Consider the following 17,862-nt stretch of genomic DNA (forward strand, 5'->3'; position numbering starts at 1 on the left):
CTACTTCTGCTTTTATGGCTCCCAAGAAATGCCCTGGCTGATTTGAAAACCCAAACAGGCTTGAAGCGAGACACTTCACCCCAGAGAGGTTTGGGCAGCATCTTGCAGGCAGCATGAGGTAATTCTCCTGAGCGAGACCCGTGCATCGAGACAAGCCCCTGCAGTGTCTGCTCAGCCCAGCCCCGTTGTGACAAGAAAATAATAATAAATAAAACCATTTTCAAATCACCGACAAGGAATTAGCAGTGAAGACAATGGGGAATAAAACCCCAAACCCTGTTGGGCTGATAAATACTGAGCTGGCCACTGCTGCCGATTGAACACAATGCTTTCAGGACCAAAACAAATAGAGATACACTATAAGGCGAGCAGCCTGCCATGAACCAACGTGGAAGCGAGTCAAGACAGGGAGTTATTTGGAGAATAACTGGAGAATAAGCCTCAGCTTTGTTTTTACATAGATGAGCCTTTGAGGCAGCCGCAGCCCACAGCAGCCCCCAGCCCTGCCAGCCAGCACCTTGGGGCTGCCCAACGCCAACCCTGATTTTTGGGGGGAAACCTGGTGGGGTTTTTGATTGTTTGTTTTTCTTTATGGGGGGCTGGAGGGGGGCAGGTTTTGCCCACCCCCAACACTGAGAAAGACCCCGGGGCTGCCTTCACCTTGTCCCCCCCGGGGCTGCTGGTGCCCACCGCGGGAAGGGGCCTTCCCCCTCACAGGGCCGAGCCCTCGGGGGGTGGGGGTGGTACAACACCCCGGTGGCTCTGCCCTCAATACCAGCCCCTCCCCCCCCCCCAAGAGATAAGAGGCAAAGAGGGGCTCAGCCCCACCCTCAAGGCTCCAAATGGGTGCCCTCCTCCAGGCGAGGCCTGTCCCGCCCTGAGGGGCCTGAGGGGCCCGGCGGGCCGGGCCCGCCGCCGCCGCCCCGCTCCCCAGGGAAAGGACGCTACCCACCGGGGCTCCCCCCGCCCCCCGCCCCAGGGAGCCGCACCGCGGGGCCGCTCACCTGCCGCCGGCCACCGCCCGCCGCAGCTAGGCCAGGCCCTCAGGGCTGCAGACGCCGGGGCCGCCGCGTCGCCCGGGTGACGGCTCGAACCGGCGCCGCCATCTTCCCTCCCCTCCCCTCTGCCGCCACCGCCGCTCCGGCCGCGGCGGAGAGCGCACTGCGCAGGCGCGGGCCGGGCCCGCGTCACATGACAGCGGAGGGGGCGGGGAGGCGGGGTCACGTGGCGGGGGCGCCATGATGGGAAGGTCGGTTCCGCCCGCCATAGCATCGGGGCGGACTCTGGCCGCCATGTTTGAAGGGCCTCGCTAAGGGCACGCGCGCCGTCCCGCCGCCATGTTGGAAGGGACGGGCGAGCGAGGCCGCCATGTTGGGAAGGTCGGCTCTGCGGAGAAGGTGGCAGGGCGGCTCCCTCTCCTTCCTAGCTGCCTCGCAGGCCTCACCCGCCGCCCTTCACCTCACGCCTTGCCCCTTTGCGAGCTCCCCTCTTCAGCTGCTCCCTGGGGAGGCACAGCCGGGGCCTGGGGACCCACAGGGTCAGGGCTACCTGCTGTAGGCCAGCCACATTGCTGCCTCTCTCCCAGGGCCTGGCCATCTCCTCAGGCAGGAGGCAAGTTGGGAATGTCCCAGAAGGGAGAGGGGGGCGGTCCATGTGCCTGAAGGACAGTAGGTGCCTGTTTCACCACAGAAGTGAGGGAAGGAGGGAGCCCTCAGTGCCACTGGAGCCCTTCCATGTGGGGGTACGTATGTCTGGACGTGATAGGTCTGTGTTTTGACATGTGGTCATGCTGCTGAGTTGTGGGGTGGCATTATTCCTCTGGGAAAGGGGTAAAGGAAGGCGCTGCCATCCTCTCTGTCTTCTACAGACCTGCATCTACCACAGAGGTTGCTGCTCAGCATTCTGGATACATGCCCTGCTGAATTGGATGCCCCAAATGCCTTGTGGAGGCTGGGATTACCTCAAAGGAGATGTGGAATGTGTCCACATGCACATAAGTAACCCAGTGTTCACCTGGGTCCATGTATACAATTATTAAGATCACATTCCCAAAACATATGCGCGCATTTTGGTAGGATGCTCAGTGTCAAATGGGTACCATGGCTGGGAATGGGATTGATTGGGATTTCTTATGGTATGGGTGAAACCAGCAGAATGTAGAGAAACATCCATGAATAACACTGCTGGGACATTAAATAGGCTACAAATTGAGCCAACAATACCGAGCACTGGCTGCTTGAAAACATGGTTCCTGTTTCCTTCTGGAAAAATCCCAGAGGATGGGTAGGAACAGCCTGAGGCTGCTGCACCCTTTCCTGCCACCTGCACCATTCCCATGAGCCCTGCATCTCTCCCAGGGAGGGGAGATGCCATCTCCAGCCCCTCTGGGGTACCAAAAAAGTTGAAATTCGAGACTATAACCCACCTACCTCCAATGCTATATGCCCAGCAGAACCCCACTAGCAGTTCTTTCAATAAACAACCCCCCCAAAACTCAGCTGTGAGGGTGTCCGGCAGTTCCCTGCCCAGATTTTGAGCTTGGCAGAAGAGAGGGAGACCTGGGGAAGGGGCCAGGGCAAACCACTGTGTTTGTGTCAGGATTTTTTTAAAAGGGTTTTATTTGTGTTAAGTTTTTTTTAAGAAGCTGATCGCCATCTGCCGGCAAACTGCAGCTCTCGGGTGGGGTGCTTGGGGGAAATTTTAAGGGCAGTTTCTGTAACTACCTGTCCAAATGCTTGGATTTTTTAGGACACTGGAAGGGCCATTTAATTTTGCAGACAGCAAAATTTAAATCCCACCCTCACCCTGGATACCTTTGTATCACTCAGAGCTCAAAGTAATACACTGGTATGGTAAGTGTCACGGTTACAAATGAGGTGAACGTAATAAATTAGGGTTTTTGGGGGGTAATCTAGCTATTTTTAAAGGCTGGAGCTGGACTGGGTTATCCTTACGAGATTTTAGAGTAGGGGAGGGATTAGTTTGTGTAACTGGGGTGATGGAAGGACACACGGACACCTCAGTGCCTGCACGAGGGACGCTGTGGTGAGTGGTTAACGAACAACATTTAGTAAAATCCCGGTCAGTTACTTTGGCTCTCAATTAAGGCAAAACACCCCAAAATCGCCGAGCTGTTCGAGCGTTTGGCTCGGCGTGGGCGTTCAAGCGCCACGCACACGCGTGTGCCCGTACCCCGTCCCCGCCCTCGGTCCTCCCGGCCGCCAGGGGGCGCGGGTGAGCCGCCCTCCCCGCCCTGCCGCACGTGGTGGCGCGCGGCCGCCCGCCGCGCGTGCGCTGTGCCCGCCCCTGCCCTGCGGGGCGCAGGCGCGCGGCCCGGTAGGCGGTGGCGGCGCATGCGCGGGGCGCGGGCTGACGGCGGCGGCGGCGGAGGGGAATTAAAATGGAAGATGAGGAGGTCGCCGAGAGCTGGGAGGAGGCGGCCGACAGCGGGGTGAGGGCGGCTGCTCGGGGCGGTGCGGGCGGGTGGGAGGTAGCGGGGGGAGAGGGGGAGGCGGTGCGGCGGCGCTGGAGGAGGCGCTGGGGCGCGGAGGGCACGCAGTGCCTGCTAGGCCTCTTAAAGTGACCGCGGCTTCGCTCGCCGCGGGGGGCTGCAGCCCGGCCCCAGCCCCTCCCTCTCGCCTCTTCTTCATCCCCCGGTGCCGGGGCTGCCGCAGGGATCCGCTCCCTGCCCGTCCTTCTGCCGCCGGTTTACATTTGGTTGCCAGACCCACCTCTCTCTCTGCCCGGCCTTGTGGGGCTGCGGGCAGGGCGGCAGCGGCTGGTCGGTGCGGGTCGCAGCCGAGCCCGGAATAAAGCTCCTGCTGCCGAGGAGCGTGTTGTGGGTGCTGGGAGGATGGCGGGTAGCTTGTTCCCTCTTCAGAGGGGTTCCCACAAAACGTGCCTCCCTAGCATCACGTTAACCCTCGCAGGGCCTGGGGGGAGGGGCGGGTGGGCTGTGTCTCACGGGGTGTTCTGGCAGAGCTGGGGGTTCACATCAAAAGCCCTTTCTCCCCCTCGCTCGAGGTGAACGTGCTCTTTGGTTAGGACAAAACGTGGAGAGTCATAGTGGGGCCTAGTGCAGCTTCCAGTGTTGCAGTTGAAGTTCTCGCCTGCTTTTAATAGGCAGCTCAATAGCCGAAGTTTTCATCACGTCTCTCATGCTGAGAGACTCCAAAGCACTTGTGTGTGCGCTACGCTTGCAAAATAAAATTATTATTTTAGCAGGAGTGTGGGCGGGTGATCTGCGGGGTATTCACAACAGTGCGACGAGAGAAAGGAAACCATCTCTGCCAGGCAGACTCCTGTTTTAATAAGTTCAGTGGGCTCGTTAACGATCAGAGGGCAGAAGGACTTCACAACAATGACTTGGTGAGAAGACTGAATTTGATTCTGGTCAGGAGATTGGGTTACAGCTGGCCAGAAAAAGGGTAGCAAAATAGAGCCTGTAACTCAATGCCCTTGCCAAGCGGTGTGAGAGATGCCAGCGGCAGGCAGGCAGCGTAAGCAAAGCGCTCGCCCTCTCCTCTTGCCAATGCCGTGAGACTGCAGTCATAGGAAGCCTCGTGCTGGGCGGTGGGGTTAATTCCGGCACTTGTTAAATCATTCCATGAAGGAACATAGCTTGTGTTGCGGGAGCTGATGATAGCTGTAGCCTTGAGTAATGATTTAAAATTGTAGGGGTGCTCAAATCCCAGCCACTGGTTGTCTGTCTTCTTTGTCCTTTCAGCTTGTACCTTTTAGGTGTTCTGCTAAAGCCCTTAGAAGGGGTAATCTGTTGCCTGTCCTTTCTCACATCCTTTTCCAGTACAAACTGCTGGGAATTTGTGTTCGTAAACTCTGTGGTGCTTGTGCTGCTGAGCAGAGAGATTTCTTGAGGAGCTGCTGCAATGCTTGCAACTGCTTTTGCAGTTGTTGGGGTTTTGGATGCAGTTGAAGCAACAAGAAAAGCAAGCTGTCTGCGGCAGGAGCTCTTACGTAAGATAAGAGACAGGAGATGCCTTTTGGCATCTGTCATGGTTTAGAAAGGTCATTTTCAAACCCTGCCTGGCAGGAAGGAGACCTGCTGCTGCTGCTGGTGGCTGCAGGAAGCAAAATAAGTGGGATGGAGCAGGGGAGAGCCCAGCCTCCTCTTGTCTTCAGTTTTTCATGGTCCAAAGGGATGCTGGTGCAGTTGGAGACTGTAGGCTGTCCGTGCTGCTACAGAAATCAAAGCTACTAGAGGTAGGCAGGTTGAGAAAAGAGGAACAGAAGGCAGGAAGAGGCACTGCTGCAGAGCAGTCACCATGAGTGACTTGTTTGTTGGCAGTTGAAGGAGATTGCAGGTGCACCTGCTGCTCTCTGTGCCCAAAACCCCGCTGCAGTCTTTGGGCAGGGGAGCCTGGGAACTGCCTGGGTGAAGCGGATCTTCTATTGACGGTGCAAGAGGAAAAATGATGTACGGGAAAGGCATATAAGTTGGCCTGGTCCTGTCATCACAGGGTGTTGGGTTTTTTTTTTGTCTTAAGGAATTTCCTTTATCATCTTTTGACTTTTATTTGGTGTGAATCCGAGGCGGAACAAGACAGAACACAATGTAAGGGCTCAAGATGTGACAGTCATTGTCAGTGCTCAAGAGAAATATGCAATAAAACAAAGAGACACCAAGGAGCAGCTTTAAACACATATTCTTCTCCTAACCTGATTTGCTATTTATTCCTTTTATCAACTGTATATAGTATTATTTACAGCACATCTCTGAGGAACAGTAGACATGTAGCAGGAGTTCCGTGGTGGGCTTCGGGGATTCATGGCCTGCTTCTTGGCATGTAATTTTTTAATGTTCCACCCAGGTGGTATTCCTTAGGACAGAAAGTACATCAGATTTTTAGTGCTGGTCTTTTTTTGTGTGTGTAGTTTTGGTGTTAGGCTGCAAGCTTTTACTTGAGGCCTTAAAGAAGGTGGCTCTCAGCAAGAGGCAGTTCCAGGCTGAGCAGAGATGCTGTGGCCTCCTAGTTACAATTTACCTCGTTTATCTCTTGCCCATCTGCCTTCCAAAACAGGCAGCGCTCCAATCTCATAGGCTGAGGGAACCCCCCCTGAAAACCTGACACAGATCTACTTTGGTTTGGTCCATCAAGTAGCTGTAAAACTGATCCTCAGGTTTTGGGTTTCCCCCCCCCGCCCCAGTCTTTAACATGGCTTCTGTTTGTCTTTTAGTCTTCTGTGTCATCAGAATTACCCAGTGCTTGCCTGAAAAAGGAGCAGCTCCCTGGGTATGTGCCACCCTGCTGAATCACCACAGGCCAAGCAGATTCCCTCTACTCCAGCAGCTTCACTGATCCCAGGGGTCCTGCAGGCACAGGGGTGTTAATGCTGGTGCAGCAGAATTTGGTGAGGCCTCTAGATCGCTGTTAGATCTAAGAGGTCTTCAAAATGTCAGTGAAATGGGGAGGTTTTGCTTGTTGTCGAGTTACGGATGGAAAACCAGCGTGTAAAGCATGAATGAGTTGTCCGAGTTACGAATAAGGGTTGAAGCGCCAGGCTTCAAAGACCCAGTCTGGGTTAGTAAACACTAATATGACTTAATGCCTGGCTTGTTTTTCTTTTGCGTGGCCTAGCTGGCTTTAGGGAAGAGGGAGATCGCAAATGAGAGGTCTGTTTGTGACACCTGAGTCCATTTACCTGGTTAAACTAATAATTAAATGTCAAGTGGGAAGCTGGGCTCCAAAACTGGAGTGGAAGCCCCGTGTCCAAGGTTGCAGGTAATCCTCAGCCTGGAATTGGCACTCTTCAGCTGGATTGATTGCTTATTCCTCCACTAACTAGTATTTGAGTATATCAGGGTCTTCTTAACTCATAACTTATTTAAAGTCAGAGTCTGTGCAGATAAAATATTAGTCTGGCAACCCCAAAAAGCTTACCAAAAAATAAAAAATTATCTTCTGTATCTTTTTTTTTTCCACTTCAGTTTGCTGAGAGACAGTTTGCAGGGCAGTTAGCTCCCAGCTGCTGCCTACAACCTCCCTGACAGTACTTAAAACTGCCACAGTCCAGAGTCTAGGTCCCTTGGTGAGACTGTGCCTTGCTTCACTGATTGCGACCAGAGAGAGAGAGACAGCCCCCCGGATCATCTGATTACAGGCTGCTTGGGGAGGATGTGAGCAGCCGAATGTGTGTGACTGAACTTTGTCCTTTGTGTGTGGGGATGGGGATTGCCAGCTGCTTGGGTTGTGGCACTTGGTGGGGACCATTCACCGGAGGTTTGCAAAGAAACCTCATTTCTGTTGGCTTTAAATTGGTCTGTGTGAGTGGCAGAGGGCTGCCCACCGTGAATTTCACCCTCCAGCAAAGGCAGCGCATTCCCTGGTTATAAAGGTTTTGGCTAGCGTTGCTTTGAGTTGCTAAATATGATCGAAGTACAGAGAAGTCAAAAGGGAAATATTTTGGAGTGTAATACTGTGACCTCCGGTCTGCCAACTACTTGTGTGATCAGAGGACAAATTAACAGGGTTTTGGTGTGCAGCAACTGTACCCTGGAGGAAACCTGGGAGGATAACCACGGATTTTTGATGTCATGGCTGTGAGGATGGGTTTTGGCTTCACGGATCAAAATGATTTTTGTAAAACTTCTGCTGAATATTTGCTTTAAGTGTTTGTCGTTGGTCAAAAAAATCTTGAATCTGGCAAGATTTTGTTCCTGCTGCTCAGCATTGCTTAGGTGGAGGCAGTTTGTTTGATAAGAAGGGTGGTGTTTGTAGGTTGGGAATGAACAGGTACCTTAATACCGTGAAGTGAGTATTGGGTTTGGGATATCGCAGCAAATCCTGTGTGGCCCTGCCTGGGTCACTCGAGCGGTCGCTGTTTCATACCTGCTGTCACAGACCTTGAGCAGCTGGGTGGGCTGATCGACCCTGGGCAGGGACCTGGCTGCAGAAGGTAAAGGTGATCCTCTAGATTAAGAGATGTTCCGATGCCTTTGTGGAAAAGCATGCAGAGGGCTTTTGCTAGGGTTTAGCCGCTGGTTGTCTTTTTTTTTTTTTTTCTAGGTTGATAAGGGATGTAAATATATTCCCAATCTGGATCTCTGAGGAGCATCTGTGCGACATGCCCACCCCAGGAGGTGCAAAGGGTAGGGAGGGAGAAGGAACTGCAGCCCTCTCAAAAGCTTTCCCGTGGCCCAGAACACGTCCATGCTGGGAATACCGTGTGGTGCCTGCCAGGCTTGTTCCCAAAAATACTCTCATGTCTTGTTTCCCAATATCCTAGCTGCCGAGAAGCATTATCTACCTATGGAGGATGTAAATGCCAGCACAGCTTAAAAGCATCTGTGGCTTCCTTGGGTACAGTCCACTGCCAGGATCTGAAGTAAGAAGAGTAACTTGGAGAATTAATTAATGAAGCAGTCTGATTCCCAATAGCCTCAGGAATTGGAATGTTTCAGTAATTAATAGAAGATTAATTTATCTTCAGAGGAAAGAAATAGGTAGCTAATGAGAAGTCAGCTTGGAGGTACCTTAGAATTATCTAGTTCTGCTCTTGGCTGTGTTTTCGATGAAGTAGTGAGTCTGATATCTGCAGCTGGAAGTTGTTGGGTACCCATTAACAGCTTTGGTAACCTCAGATGTTAAAACCTTTTTTTTTTTTTCCTAAAGAAGAGAACATTAACCAGGCCTTGAAGTTTATCTCCTGTCCTTTAGAAAATGCCAGAGTATCTGATGGTGCTTTTAATAAAAGCAGATGAGGCTTTGTTTTTAGTGTTGATGTGGGAGGATGCAACTCTAGCCTAAATCCCCCGCTTTCTGGGTCTGATCTTCCACATTATTTCGATGAGCAAGGGTAGAAGGTTGTGTTTGGGAGTAAACTCCAGTAAATACATCAAAGAACGTGGTTAATGGTTTTCTAGAGCTGCATATTTGAAATGTTATCAAATATCTAAGGGAGCACAGCTTCCTTTATCAGTGACTGTCCTGTGCTCTGGCAGGAGGGCCTGTAGGTATCTTTGCTCAATTTCTGCAAAGTAACCTAATTTTGGAGGAAAGGGGGAGATACCCTCTGAGAGTGAGGGGTTTATATGAAGCCCAAGCCTTTGCCTTCCTTCTAACATTCAGTTGTGGTTACTCACTAAACTTGAAATAAAAAATAGCCAGCAGTTATCTTGTTCCTTTCCCCTGTATCAGCAGAGCTTGGAGCTGCTGTTGTTTAGTCTATTTAGAGAGGCTTTGCTGGCAATGATGGGAAGGGTAATTCTTTATACGTGTCTGACACAGTACAGTTATTCCCACAAAGTTCTTTAGACAACAGCTAGGGCTGACTCGGGCCTCTCTCTGCTTTGCAGCACGCTGGAGAACTGGGTTTACTTGGGAATGTGCCTAGACCCCATGTGAAACCGTGATCTGTAGGACCCAGCCTCTGCAGGGGCATCTCTTCCTTAAGGGCACATTTCTGGAGTGTTGGGGGGGGGGGGGGGGGGAGTATCCACCGTCAGCTCGCCAGTAACATCGCAAAAGCATCAGCTATATTGGTGGGGTACTTATTTAGGATGACAGACCATAGGAGTGTCACATCCAAGCAGCAGGTTTGTGTCTTGGTGTCTAACTGCTTTCCAAGGGGCATTTTATTGATCCTTTCATGCATTGCTGTTTTTCTCAGGGTGAAAGGGCAGGAAGGATGGCTATGATGGGGCTGGAGTTTAGTTTCCATTACGTCCTCATCCACAAATGCGGCTTAAATGTCAAAGAACAGTGTCTTCTTCATGCTGTTTGTCTGGGTCCTTTTTAGTATCTAGACATAATAGCACTAAAAATAGTTTGTTGAGATTCTTTAGTACTCTTTGGGGAGGGTGTTTTGAACAGGGATGTAAAGGAGACTTAGATTTTGATTATATAGATAAGTTTGTTTGGGAAATGAAAGCTAGGGAGAGCCTCCTAAGAAGATTAATAACTGCGGTTTGTATGGTGCGACCTGCCCGGCTACTGGGGACGTGCAGTGTGATGTCCTTGAATGCCAAGTCTAATTGCCTCTCCTGTGAGCTCGTGCCTTTGGGTTGTTGTAGTGCTCCTGGCACTTGCCCTGTAAGTCAGGTCCTAATTTTATCTCGTTACCCACACAGCTCGGTGACAATGTGGCATAGCAGTGGAAGGGGAATGGCATCAGCAGACGAACAGATCTGTGCAGAGCTGCGGCCGGGATTTGATTTTATTAAGAATTAAGCCATATTGAGGTGTTTGTGCTTCTCAAGCTTGTAAATTCGTGCAGCGTGATTCCCACCACGAACTGCTAACTGTGTTAGGCTGCTAACGTCTTGAGTTGGTTTTGCAGGGCGTTTAAGGGCTGCCCATTCGATCTGGCAATGCTATCCTTGTTCAAACGCTTCCATACCTACAATTCCAAACACAGTAGTATCGAACACTGAGTTTGCAGTGCTGTGACTTCTGCTGAGAAAAGACAGGGTCAGTCCGTGAGTTGAAAAGAAAACACGACAACTTCTAACGCATCAGGAGGTGTGTGTGAGGTGGGGAGCTGCTTTTTTTACACTAGCTGTCTGCTTTGAAAACAAAGGAAGACTTTTTCTACCCAAGAGTTCAGTGCATGTCTGGAGGCAGCTGGAATCCCCTCAGCAGTGCTGGGGATTACGAGGATCATGTAAGACATTTGGATGGGGTGAGAGTGATACGTGTGTATTTGGTGGGGATGATTGTTTTATATTATTCTGCCAGGATTTCTACGTGTGGAAGGAAGCCTCTTGTTTTGCAGAGTACATAGTGGTTCTAACAGTCGCTGGTGTTAGAACTTGGAGGATATTTTAGCTGCCCTGTTACTTTGCTCCTTGGTGAGGAGCTCCCCAGGCTCAGAGCAACTGTTGAGCCTGCATGTGGTGGCTTGTGAACCAAGGCTGTGCACGTTCACTTAGTGAGGACTGGCAGTTACAGAGGGATGAGAGACCAAAGTACCAAATATTTTGCAAGAAACGGTCTGTACGGGTGTAGGAAGGAGTGCAACTGAGACTCTAAAGGGCTCGTCTGGGGAGGGGTGTTGTGATGGCAGGTTTTGAAGGATTCCTTGGAATAAGTTTGCATGTGTTAAGCAAATGGAAGAACTATGGATTTTTTTTCTGGTAAGGGAAGCTGCAGGTTCTGGTGTCAGAGGATGCAGTCAGAGGAAGTCTGGCGTGTGTGAGGGCGTCAAGAGCTGTCCAGCAGCGCTCGGAGACAGTGTGACAGTCGTGTTAATCAGCGTGTTTTTCAGATGCTGAGGTCAAACTGACGCTTTCCAATTACAGGATCTCATAGTCCTAGGTATGGACTGCGACTTTAGCCCCAGGACTGACCTGCAAAGCCACCAGGAATGTAGAAACGTGGCTTTTGTCAAAGTCATCTCTCCTCTGCCAGGGTGGAGAGAGGTGAGATGAGAATGGGGCTTTCCTTGTGGCTGCCACGTGGCTTGTCATACTTTTGTGCCCCATGGTCCTCGCTGTGGGCCGTCGAGCTTGTCTGCCCTAGTTGAGTAGTTCAGTGCTGCGGTTCTGACTCGCAGCTGGCTTCGTAGTCACCACACAGCGCCGAACGCCAAGTTAAATGAGTTGAGATGCTCTTGAGCATGCTTTCCCCACCCTCCACCCTGTCCTCCTGTCATCCCTCTCCCCCATGCACTGAAGTACTTAATAAGGGATATTTAAGGAAGCTTCCTTCCCATCTACCACTTCCAAGAGGCCTCGAGGAGGTGCGGTTAACTATTTCGGTTTGAAAAAGTGTTTCAAAGACTCTTCTATAGCAGGATATAACCTCTTGAGGCGTAGTGCAAGCAGATGAGCTAACCCCTTCCCCTTAACCTGACTTTCATTGTTTGCTGCCGGCCGCTCTACATCTCCGTCCTTGCTGGGATATCCGTTTCCCTGCTGCCAGTTCCCGGCTGAACATTCCTCTGCCTTTGTGGGTAGGAGGCGGCTGATGCACATTTTTCTCTGTCTTCCAGAGCAGCATTGGGATGGGATTTTCCTCCCAGTCCTCTTGAAGAGGAAGGAAAGCGCAGGTGTGTTTGCCCTCTATGGGAGGCTCTAGCTGTGACCTGGTCTTCAGCTCAGTGCCATGTGAAGCCCTTGGCTGCTTTTGTTCTTACAAATCACCCGTCGCCTCCCATTACAGAGCTTGGTAGGAAATTCAACCCCCCACCCACCTTTTGTCATCAAAAATACAGTTTGTAACTGTTCCCTTCTAGATGGAGCCTACCATGGACTGTTGGCCTGTGTAGCTGCGTGACCAAGAGCAAACACCATGGTTTGGCATCTTGTAGCGACTTGTGTTCATTCCCTGCTTATTGGGGCATTGGAGAATTACTGTGCAAACCAGTTTCTTCACTGGGCTGTGCCTGCTGCGGTTTTTGACGGCAGGGTAGGCCTCACTGGCAGCGAGCTTTTAGCATAGTTAAGCAAACTGTCCTGAAAAGTAGAGCAGCTGTGTTCTGCCAGAAGATTGGAATTTCCTTCAGTATTGCCAGTTATCGGCTGGCGAAACTAGGACACTGTCAGGTAGGGGTTTTTTCCTCTTCGTTGATGATTAAATAAAACACTGCTGTTTCGGAGGCTCTTTTAATAGCATCAGCAGTTGTGAGAATCTAAAGATGTCAGCGAGGTCGGGGAAGGTTATCTAAAGCAAGACTGGGCCTGAAAGCTGGCTTTATTTTTCTGTTTAGCAAGATTTCTCTGCATAATTGCTCCGATTGCAAAACATAACACCTTTGCTAAGGTAGATGCAAGCTTTGGTCAGAAGTTGACATGCTTTAAAGCCACGCTCTGTTGGCATTCAGGGGTGATTAATACATCTTTCTGCTGATTGATGACTCTGCAGCTATGTTGCAAAGGGAAGGAGAAGCGCAATAAGGCTCTGCTCTGCTCTGGCGAGTCCTTGGGTGCATGTCGGGCAGGGCAGGGACTTTTTTTGAAGGAGGGTGATTGCAGCAAGCAGCAGGAATGCAGACCTGCCGGCTAGTCCTCCAAACGGCTGCAGGCTTCGGGGCTGAGCTGCCCTGCTGAAACCAAGCATGTAGTCTGATGCGGATCGCCCTGCCTGGCTGCTGGTGCTGTTTCTCTGCCTGAGAGGTTTGGCACCAGTTCCTGCTCAGATCTGGGGATACCTTGCTGTGTATTCCTGTGAATTTTTACCCTTAACAGAGCTTTTTTGCCAGCCGAAGTCCTTAAAATGAAAGATGAGTGCCTCTCAGCTGCCCTCTCACCTTGACATGCAGAATTCACAGCCTGCTGTAGGTGTATTAATGGCTGCAATAGAATATATGTAGTGGCTTTGTTTTTCTCTGCCTCTTGATTTGCAAGTCATCCTCTGATGAAGGCACACACTCTCTCTGCCTCCTTTATAGTATTGCTGTATGGAAGAGTGAAATTAAATGTGTGCGCAGACAGGCTCGAACTCCAGTCTCCAAGACGAGCCTTCAGGTTTTTATTTTTATCTCCTTCCTTTCTAGGAAATAGACAGACGGTTGGAAAAGAAGCTGAAGATCACGCAGAAGGAAAGGTAATGATGCTGCACGGGTCGGTTAAAAAAAAAAAAAACCAACACAAAAAACCTTATTTCCTGAGATGCCCTTGGACATTTGAAGGCCTGGGGAGCAGGGACAGTGGGGAAACAGCTTCAAACTGAGCCAGGGAGCACTGGGTTAGAGCTGAGAAATAGGGAATCTCTGTAATCATGCCACTAGATGGCCCTTTCGATCCGTAGCAGGCTAGCAGAAAGCTTCTTGAGAGTGATTTTATTTCAGAGCCGGGTCTCCCAGACTGGATGTAGCTACAGCTATGGGGAAGCCATTTAAGAAAAAGACACTCAAAGGAAGAAATGGGTGAGTCAGGTAATCCCAACTCGTGGCCCTGAATTGGCTTGCTGTGTCTTGCATCAATAAGACTCTTTTCCTGCTTACTTTGGGTTGGGGCCGGGTTGTGTTTGTTGCCATCTTCTAGCAGAAATATTTCTAATCACTTCTGACAAGTCTTTTTCTTGTTGGCTTTACCCCCCCCCCCCTCCTTTGATTCTTAGTAGGCCACTTAGAGTCATGGTATTACTTCTCTAGGAATTCTGCACAGAGAAGGGACCATAAAAAAAAATTCAAATAGTGAAGGTGGGGGCCAAGGCTGGCTTGGAGGAGTGAAATGGCAGGGTTGGAGCCAAAGGCCGAGTATCCTGGCAAGAGGAGCCCTAAAAATACCTGCAGGGAATGGAATCAAGGTGCTTATACCCATATCTTTGAGTAGAAGCGCTAAAACTTTTGTCCAGTGTCTGCTTCCCTTTCCTTTGGTTGAGTTTAAAGATGTTGAATGCAGCAGGGATTGATTTTTTCCTTCCCTTATTGAGCTGATCTCCTGCAAACCTGCCTGCAGCTCTAGTTTAGGGTTATAAATATAACAAGGTCTTTAATTATTACAGGCTGCCTCTTAATCACAGGAATGACATCTGACTGGGAGGAATTCACACGCAGAGTGAAAAACATGCTTGCTGTAGAAAACAAGTACCAACCAAATGTTTTTCTTTTAAAACAGTAGAAAGTCAAAATCTCCTCCTAAAGTGCCGATCGTGATTCAGGACGACAGCCTTCCTGCAGGTCCTCCCCCGCAGATCCGCATCTTGAAGAGGCCGACGACCAACGGTGTGCTTAGCAATCCCAACTCTGCCAGCAGACCAGCCTTCCCCGTGAAATCCTTGGCACAGAGGGAGGCAGAGTACGCGGAAGCCAGGAAACGAATATTGGGCAGCGCGAGCCCCGAAGAAGAGCAGGAGAAACCCATTCTAGACAGGTCAGAGCAGCCTTTTGCGCCATGGCAGCTTTGCCTGTGCTCCTCGCAAACTCCCTCCTATCAGAAGGAGTGGGGTGAGCTCCTTGAAGGGTAAAGTGAGGCCAGCAGGGAGAAAGGAGTGCTTTGTTAGCAAGCAAGGCATCTTAAATCTCAAATATGTGGGAGCTGAGGGAACTGCAAGTGCCTGCTAAGGCCGTAAAGGTTATCTTAGACCTTTGGATGAGTATGCTGTGGTATATAGAGGAGTGCAGACAATCAGAGTTATCCTGGCAGGACGTACCCTCGTCTTTTCTGAGGGTTTGGACTTAAGGGAGATGCCACGTGCGGCTGGGAGAGTTGGGCATAAGCACTCTTAAATGAATGTGCATTATTTGAAGGCACCATGTTCACCCTTTTATTTGCAGCATGGGTCTTGGCCGCTCTTCGGAAAGAAATGAAGGGCTGGTTTGATTTTTGGTGGTGGTCCCTGTCCCAGGGAGCAACATGTGATGCTTGTCCCATGGCAGTGACTTCCCACCGAGGCAGGGGCGGGGGTATTTGTTGAAGGCGTACAGCGTTACACAGCCACGTTGCCTCCGTCTCTGATCTCCTTTCTCCTTGCAGGCCGACAAGGATCTCCCAGCCGGAAGACTCCAGACAGCCCAATAATGTGATCAGGCAGCCGCTGGGTCCCGATGGCTCACAAGGCTTCAAACAACGCAGATAAACGCGGGCGAGAGATGCTGCTGCGGAAGGCAGGGTCCGCCGCCACGGGTCGCACTGCCGTGGCGGACAAACGGACTTGAGCAAAGGGAACTACCTGGTTTATTTGCACTGTGATCCCCTTTGCTCTGCCCACTGTGACCTTCAACCCCACGCACTGTGACCTCCCCTCTCCACCCACTGTGACTGGCAAACCCAGAAGGGCTGTCCCCAAGTCGCTGCAAATGGGAAGGGGGACAGTGAGGGGGGGTATCAAGGACTCGGACGGGTGCAGGGAGTTGTGTGTGTGCCACTTGGGTTGAAGCCAGCGCCAGCAATAATGTTTGTTGTACTCATAACCTGGCATTTAAGGAAAAAAAAAAAGTATGGGAAGCTCCCCAGACACGCATGTTGTCCTCATCACTTAAAGAGCAAGTTCTTTTTCAAAGGATCTGTTTTATTTTTCTTTTCTGTTTTGTTTTCTGTATATCAGATCAACGGAGTGCATGGGAAGGATTTTAACCATTTGTTTTTATTGAGAGAGGTAGTTAAGTGTTTGAAAAGGAGTTTCAATGAATTTCTGCGACTTTAATGGCTCGGGTTTGGCAAGCTCTTGCTTCTTGTTCTCTTATTTCTACTGCCATCAGCACGTGAAAGTGAACTCCGGGATACCCGGTCTTTCAGATTGCCTTGGGAGCTGGCGGAGTCTGACGACCTAGTTTACGTCTTGCACCTGTTAAAGCTTGGCTAGTATTTTCTGCTGGCTTTGAAGAAAAGCTTAAAATACATCGGTTTTATTTTTTTTTGTTCTTTTTGTATTTGGGGAGAAGGGAATGTAGACCGATCCCATGAAAATGCCTGCTGCCCAGCCATTTTTTGCAGCAGAGAGAGCCAGGTGGTGAAGAATTAGGGCTCTGTCGCGAGGAGGAGAATAGCCAGCGCCCTCCAGTCCGTGAAACAAGTAGGTGGCGAGGATCTGTGCTCCATATGGCCTGCGTTCGTCGAGTGGCTGGCGCTACAGTGGCCAGCGGGATGTCCCGAGGGTCCGAAGCAGAGTGGCGTGGTGGAGCGAAGGCTCCCATTGATCTCTCAGTCACGGTACAAGCTGCGTTTGCCTCCCGAAATTGCAGACATCAGGAAGGAAGACGGCACTGGTTAAAGTTCGGATGATTTCTCCGTCTTCCTGGCGGCAGCTGGCTCCCTGCGAGGCTTCAGGGAAGGGACTTTCCTCCTCCAGCTCCCAGGAAGAGGACAGGGAGGCTGGTGCTCCACAAGAACGCTGATGTTTCCCCCTGGATGAAGCTGACCTACCTTAATATCACTTAAAATTGAGGGATTAGATGAACACTAAATGCTCTTCTTGGAGGGGACGGTACCTAGAAAACCATTTCTGGTTCTCAGCGGATTATTCTGTACAGGTGCAGCCTTCCCTGCCGCTTTGTGCTCAGTAGGTTCAAGGGTAAACGAGCAAATCTTGACATCTTCTACACAAAGGGAAGCGACCGTAGAAAAGGACATGTGTGGAAATACAGTTTAAAAAAAATATACCGGTAAAATAAAACTACCTGTGTATAAAAAGAATCCGCTAGAGCATTAATTAGCTGATTAAAGCACCGAAGATGGTGGTGAGGTGGGGGCAAGCAGACATCCCCCAGGCATCCCCGACTGCCGGTGCTTTATTTTTTGGGGGTGGGGTGGGGTGTGTGTGTCCCATATTTATCCCCCCCCTGCAGGCTGGTGTGGGATGAGTCCCCGAAGGGGAGCGGGAGGGGAGAAGGACGTCAGCAATAAGTGTAGTCACCGCGCCTTTCCTTAATTATTACTAAAAATAGCTTTTAATAGCCAAAACACCCCCAAATCCATCTGATTCCTGGTGTAGCTGGCCAGTGATAAAGTTGCCACCTCCTCTGGCACCGGAATCTCTGTCTCCGGCACTGAAATCTCCTCCGGCACCAAAATCTCCTCCGGCACCGAAATCTCCCGGCTCCTCCATCCCGGTGACCAGGATACGTCCCGCCCGCGGGCAGGGCTTGGCGGCGTTCCTGCGGGAAGCCACTTCATCCCGGGAAGGTGGAGGATAAGCACGGTACTGCGTGTTTTCACCCCAAAACGTGCGCCGAAAAGAAAACATTTTATAAATTGTATTTTAAATAAATGTCTTTAAACTTTTAACGACTTTTTTTTTTTTTTCTTCTTTTCTGTCTTTTATCCCCGTCTCTCATAGGGGCTGCTGCAAGAGGGATGTTTCAGTAGCAGCTTAGGCTCCCAGCGTGAGTAGATGCTTAAAAATTCATCAGGAAGGTAAAATCTGGGAGCATTTGGCTGTAATCGGCCACTCCTAACCCAAAAAGGGGAATTTTTACCCCATTTTTAGAATTGCTGGGGAGATGTGGTCCGAGGAGAGGGGG

At 50.7% G+C, this 17,862-nt stretch overlaps 2 protein-coding genes across 9 annotated transcripts in view; one reads left to right on the top strand and one right to left on the bottom strand.

Moving 5' to 3' along the window:
- Positions 1-1,143, bottom strand: part of FBXO42 (F-box protein 42) — a 48,265-nt gene extending 47,122 nt beyond the window's left edge. Inside the window, exon 1 of one of the 2 annotated variants that reach the window (XM_056332373.1) lies at positions 1,005-1,143. The gene's annotated coding sequence lies outside the window, so the exon portion shown is untranslated. The remainder of the gene's footprint in view (positions 1-1,004) is intronic. The other variant, XM_056332372.1, reaches the window with a different exon arrangement.
- A 493-nt stretch (positions 1,144-1,636) lies between these two features.
- On the top strand, positions 1,637-17,626 carry SZRD1 (SUZ RNA binding domain containing 1). Of its 7 annotated transcripts, none has more exons than XM_056331126.1 (5): positions 3,318-3,451; positions 13,453-13,502; positions 13,747-13,824; positions 14,519-14,773; positions 15,377-17,626. In XM_056331126.1, the coding sequence occupies exons 1-5, from the start codon at positions 3,401-3,403 to the stop codon at positions 15,477-15,479; spliced, it is 537 nt and encodes a 178-aa protein (XP_056187101.1). In that variant the 5' UTR covers positions 3,318-3,400; the 3' UTR covers positions 15,480-17,626. The 7 variants fall into 7 exon arrangements, with proteins under 7 accessions (XP_056187102.1, XP_056187104.1, XP_056187101.1 ...); XM_056331125.1 differs by lacking the exon at positions 3,318-3,451 and adding an exon at positions 8,118-8,343; XM_056331127.1 differs by lacking the exons at positions 3,318-3,451; positions 13,747-13,824 and adding an exon at positions 1,637-1,741.
- Positions 17,627-17,862: the final 236 nt, after the last annotated feature.

Source organism: Falco biarmicus, chromosome 3 (genome assembly GCF_023638135.1).
Source record: "Falco biarmicus isolate bFalBia1 chromosome 3, bFalBia1.pri, whole genome shotgun sequence".
Taxonomy (NCBI): domain Eukaryota; kingdom Metazoa; phylum Chordata; class Aves; order Falconiformes; family Falconidae; genus Falco; species Falco biarmicus.

Bases quoted from the DNA above. Each gene is read 5' to 3' on its own strand.
- SZRD1 (XM_056331125.1), top strand. From the start codon at position 8,281: ATGCCAGCACAGCTTAAAAGCATCTGTGGCTTCCTTGGGTACAGTCCA. The intron at 8,344-13,452 runs GTAAGAAGAGTA...CTTCCTTTCTAG, and splicing joins GTCCACTGCCAGGATCTGAA to GAAATAGACAGACGGTTGGA. The intron at 13,825-14,518 runs GTGAGTCAGGTA...CTTTTAAAACAG, and splicing joins ACACTCAAAGGAAGAAATGG to TAGAAAGTCAAAATCTCCTC.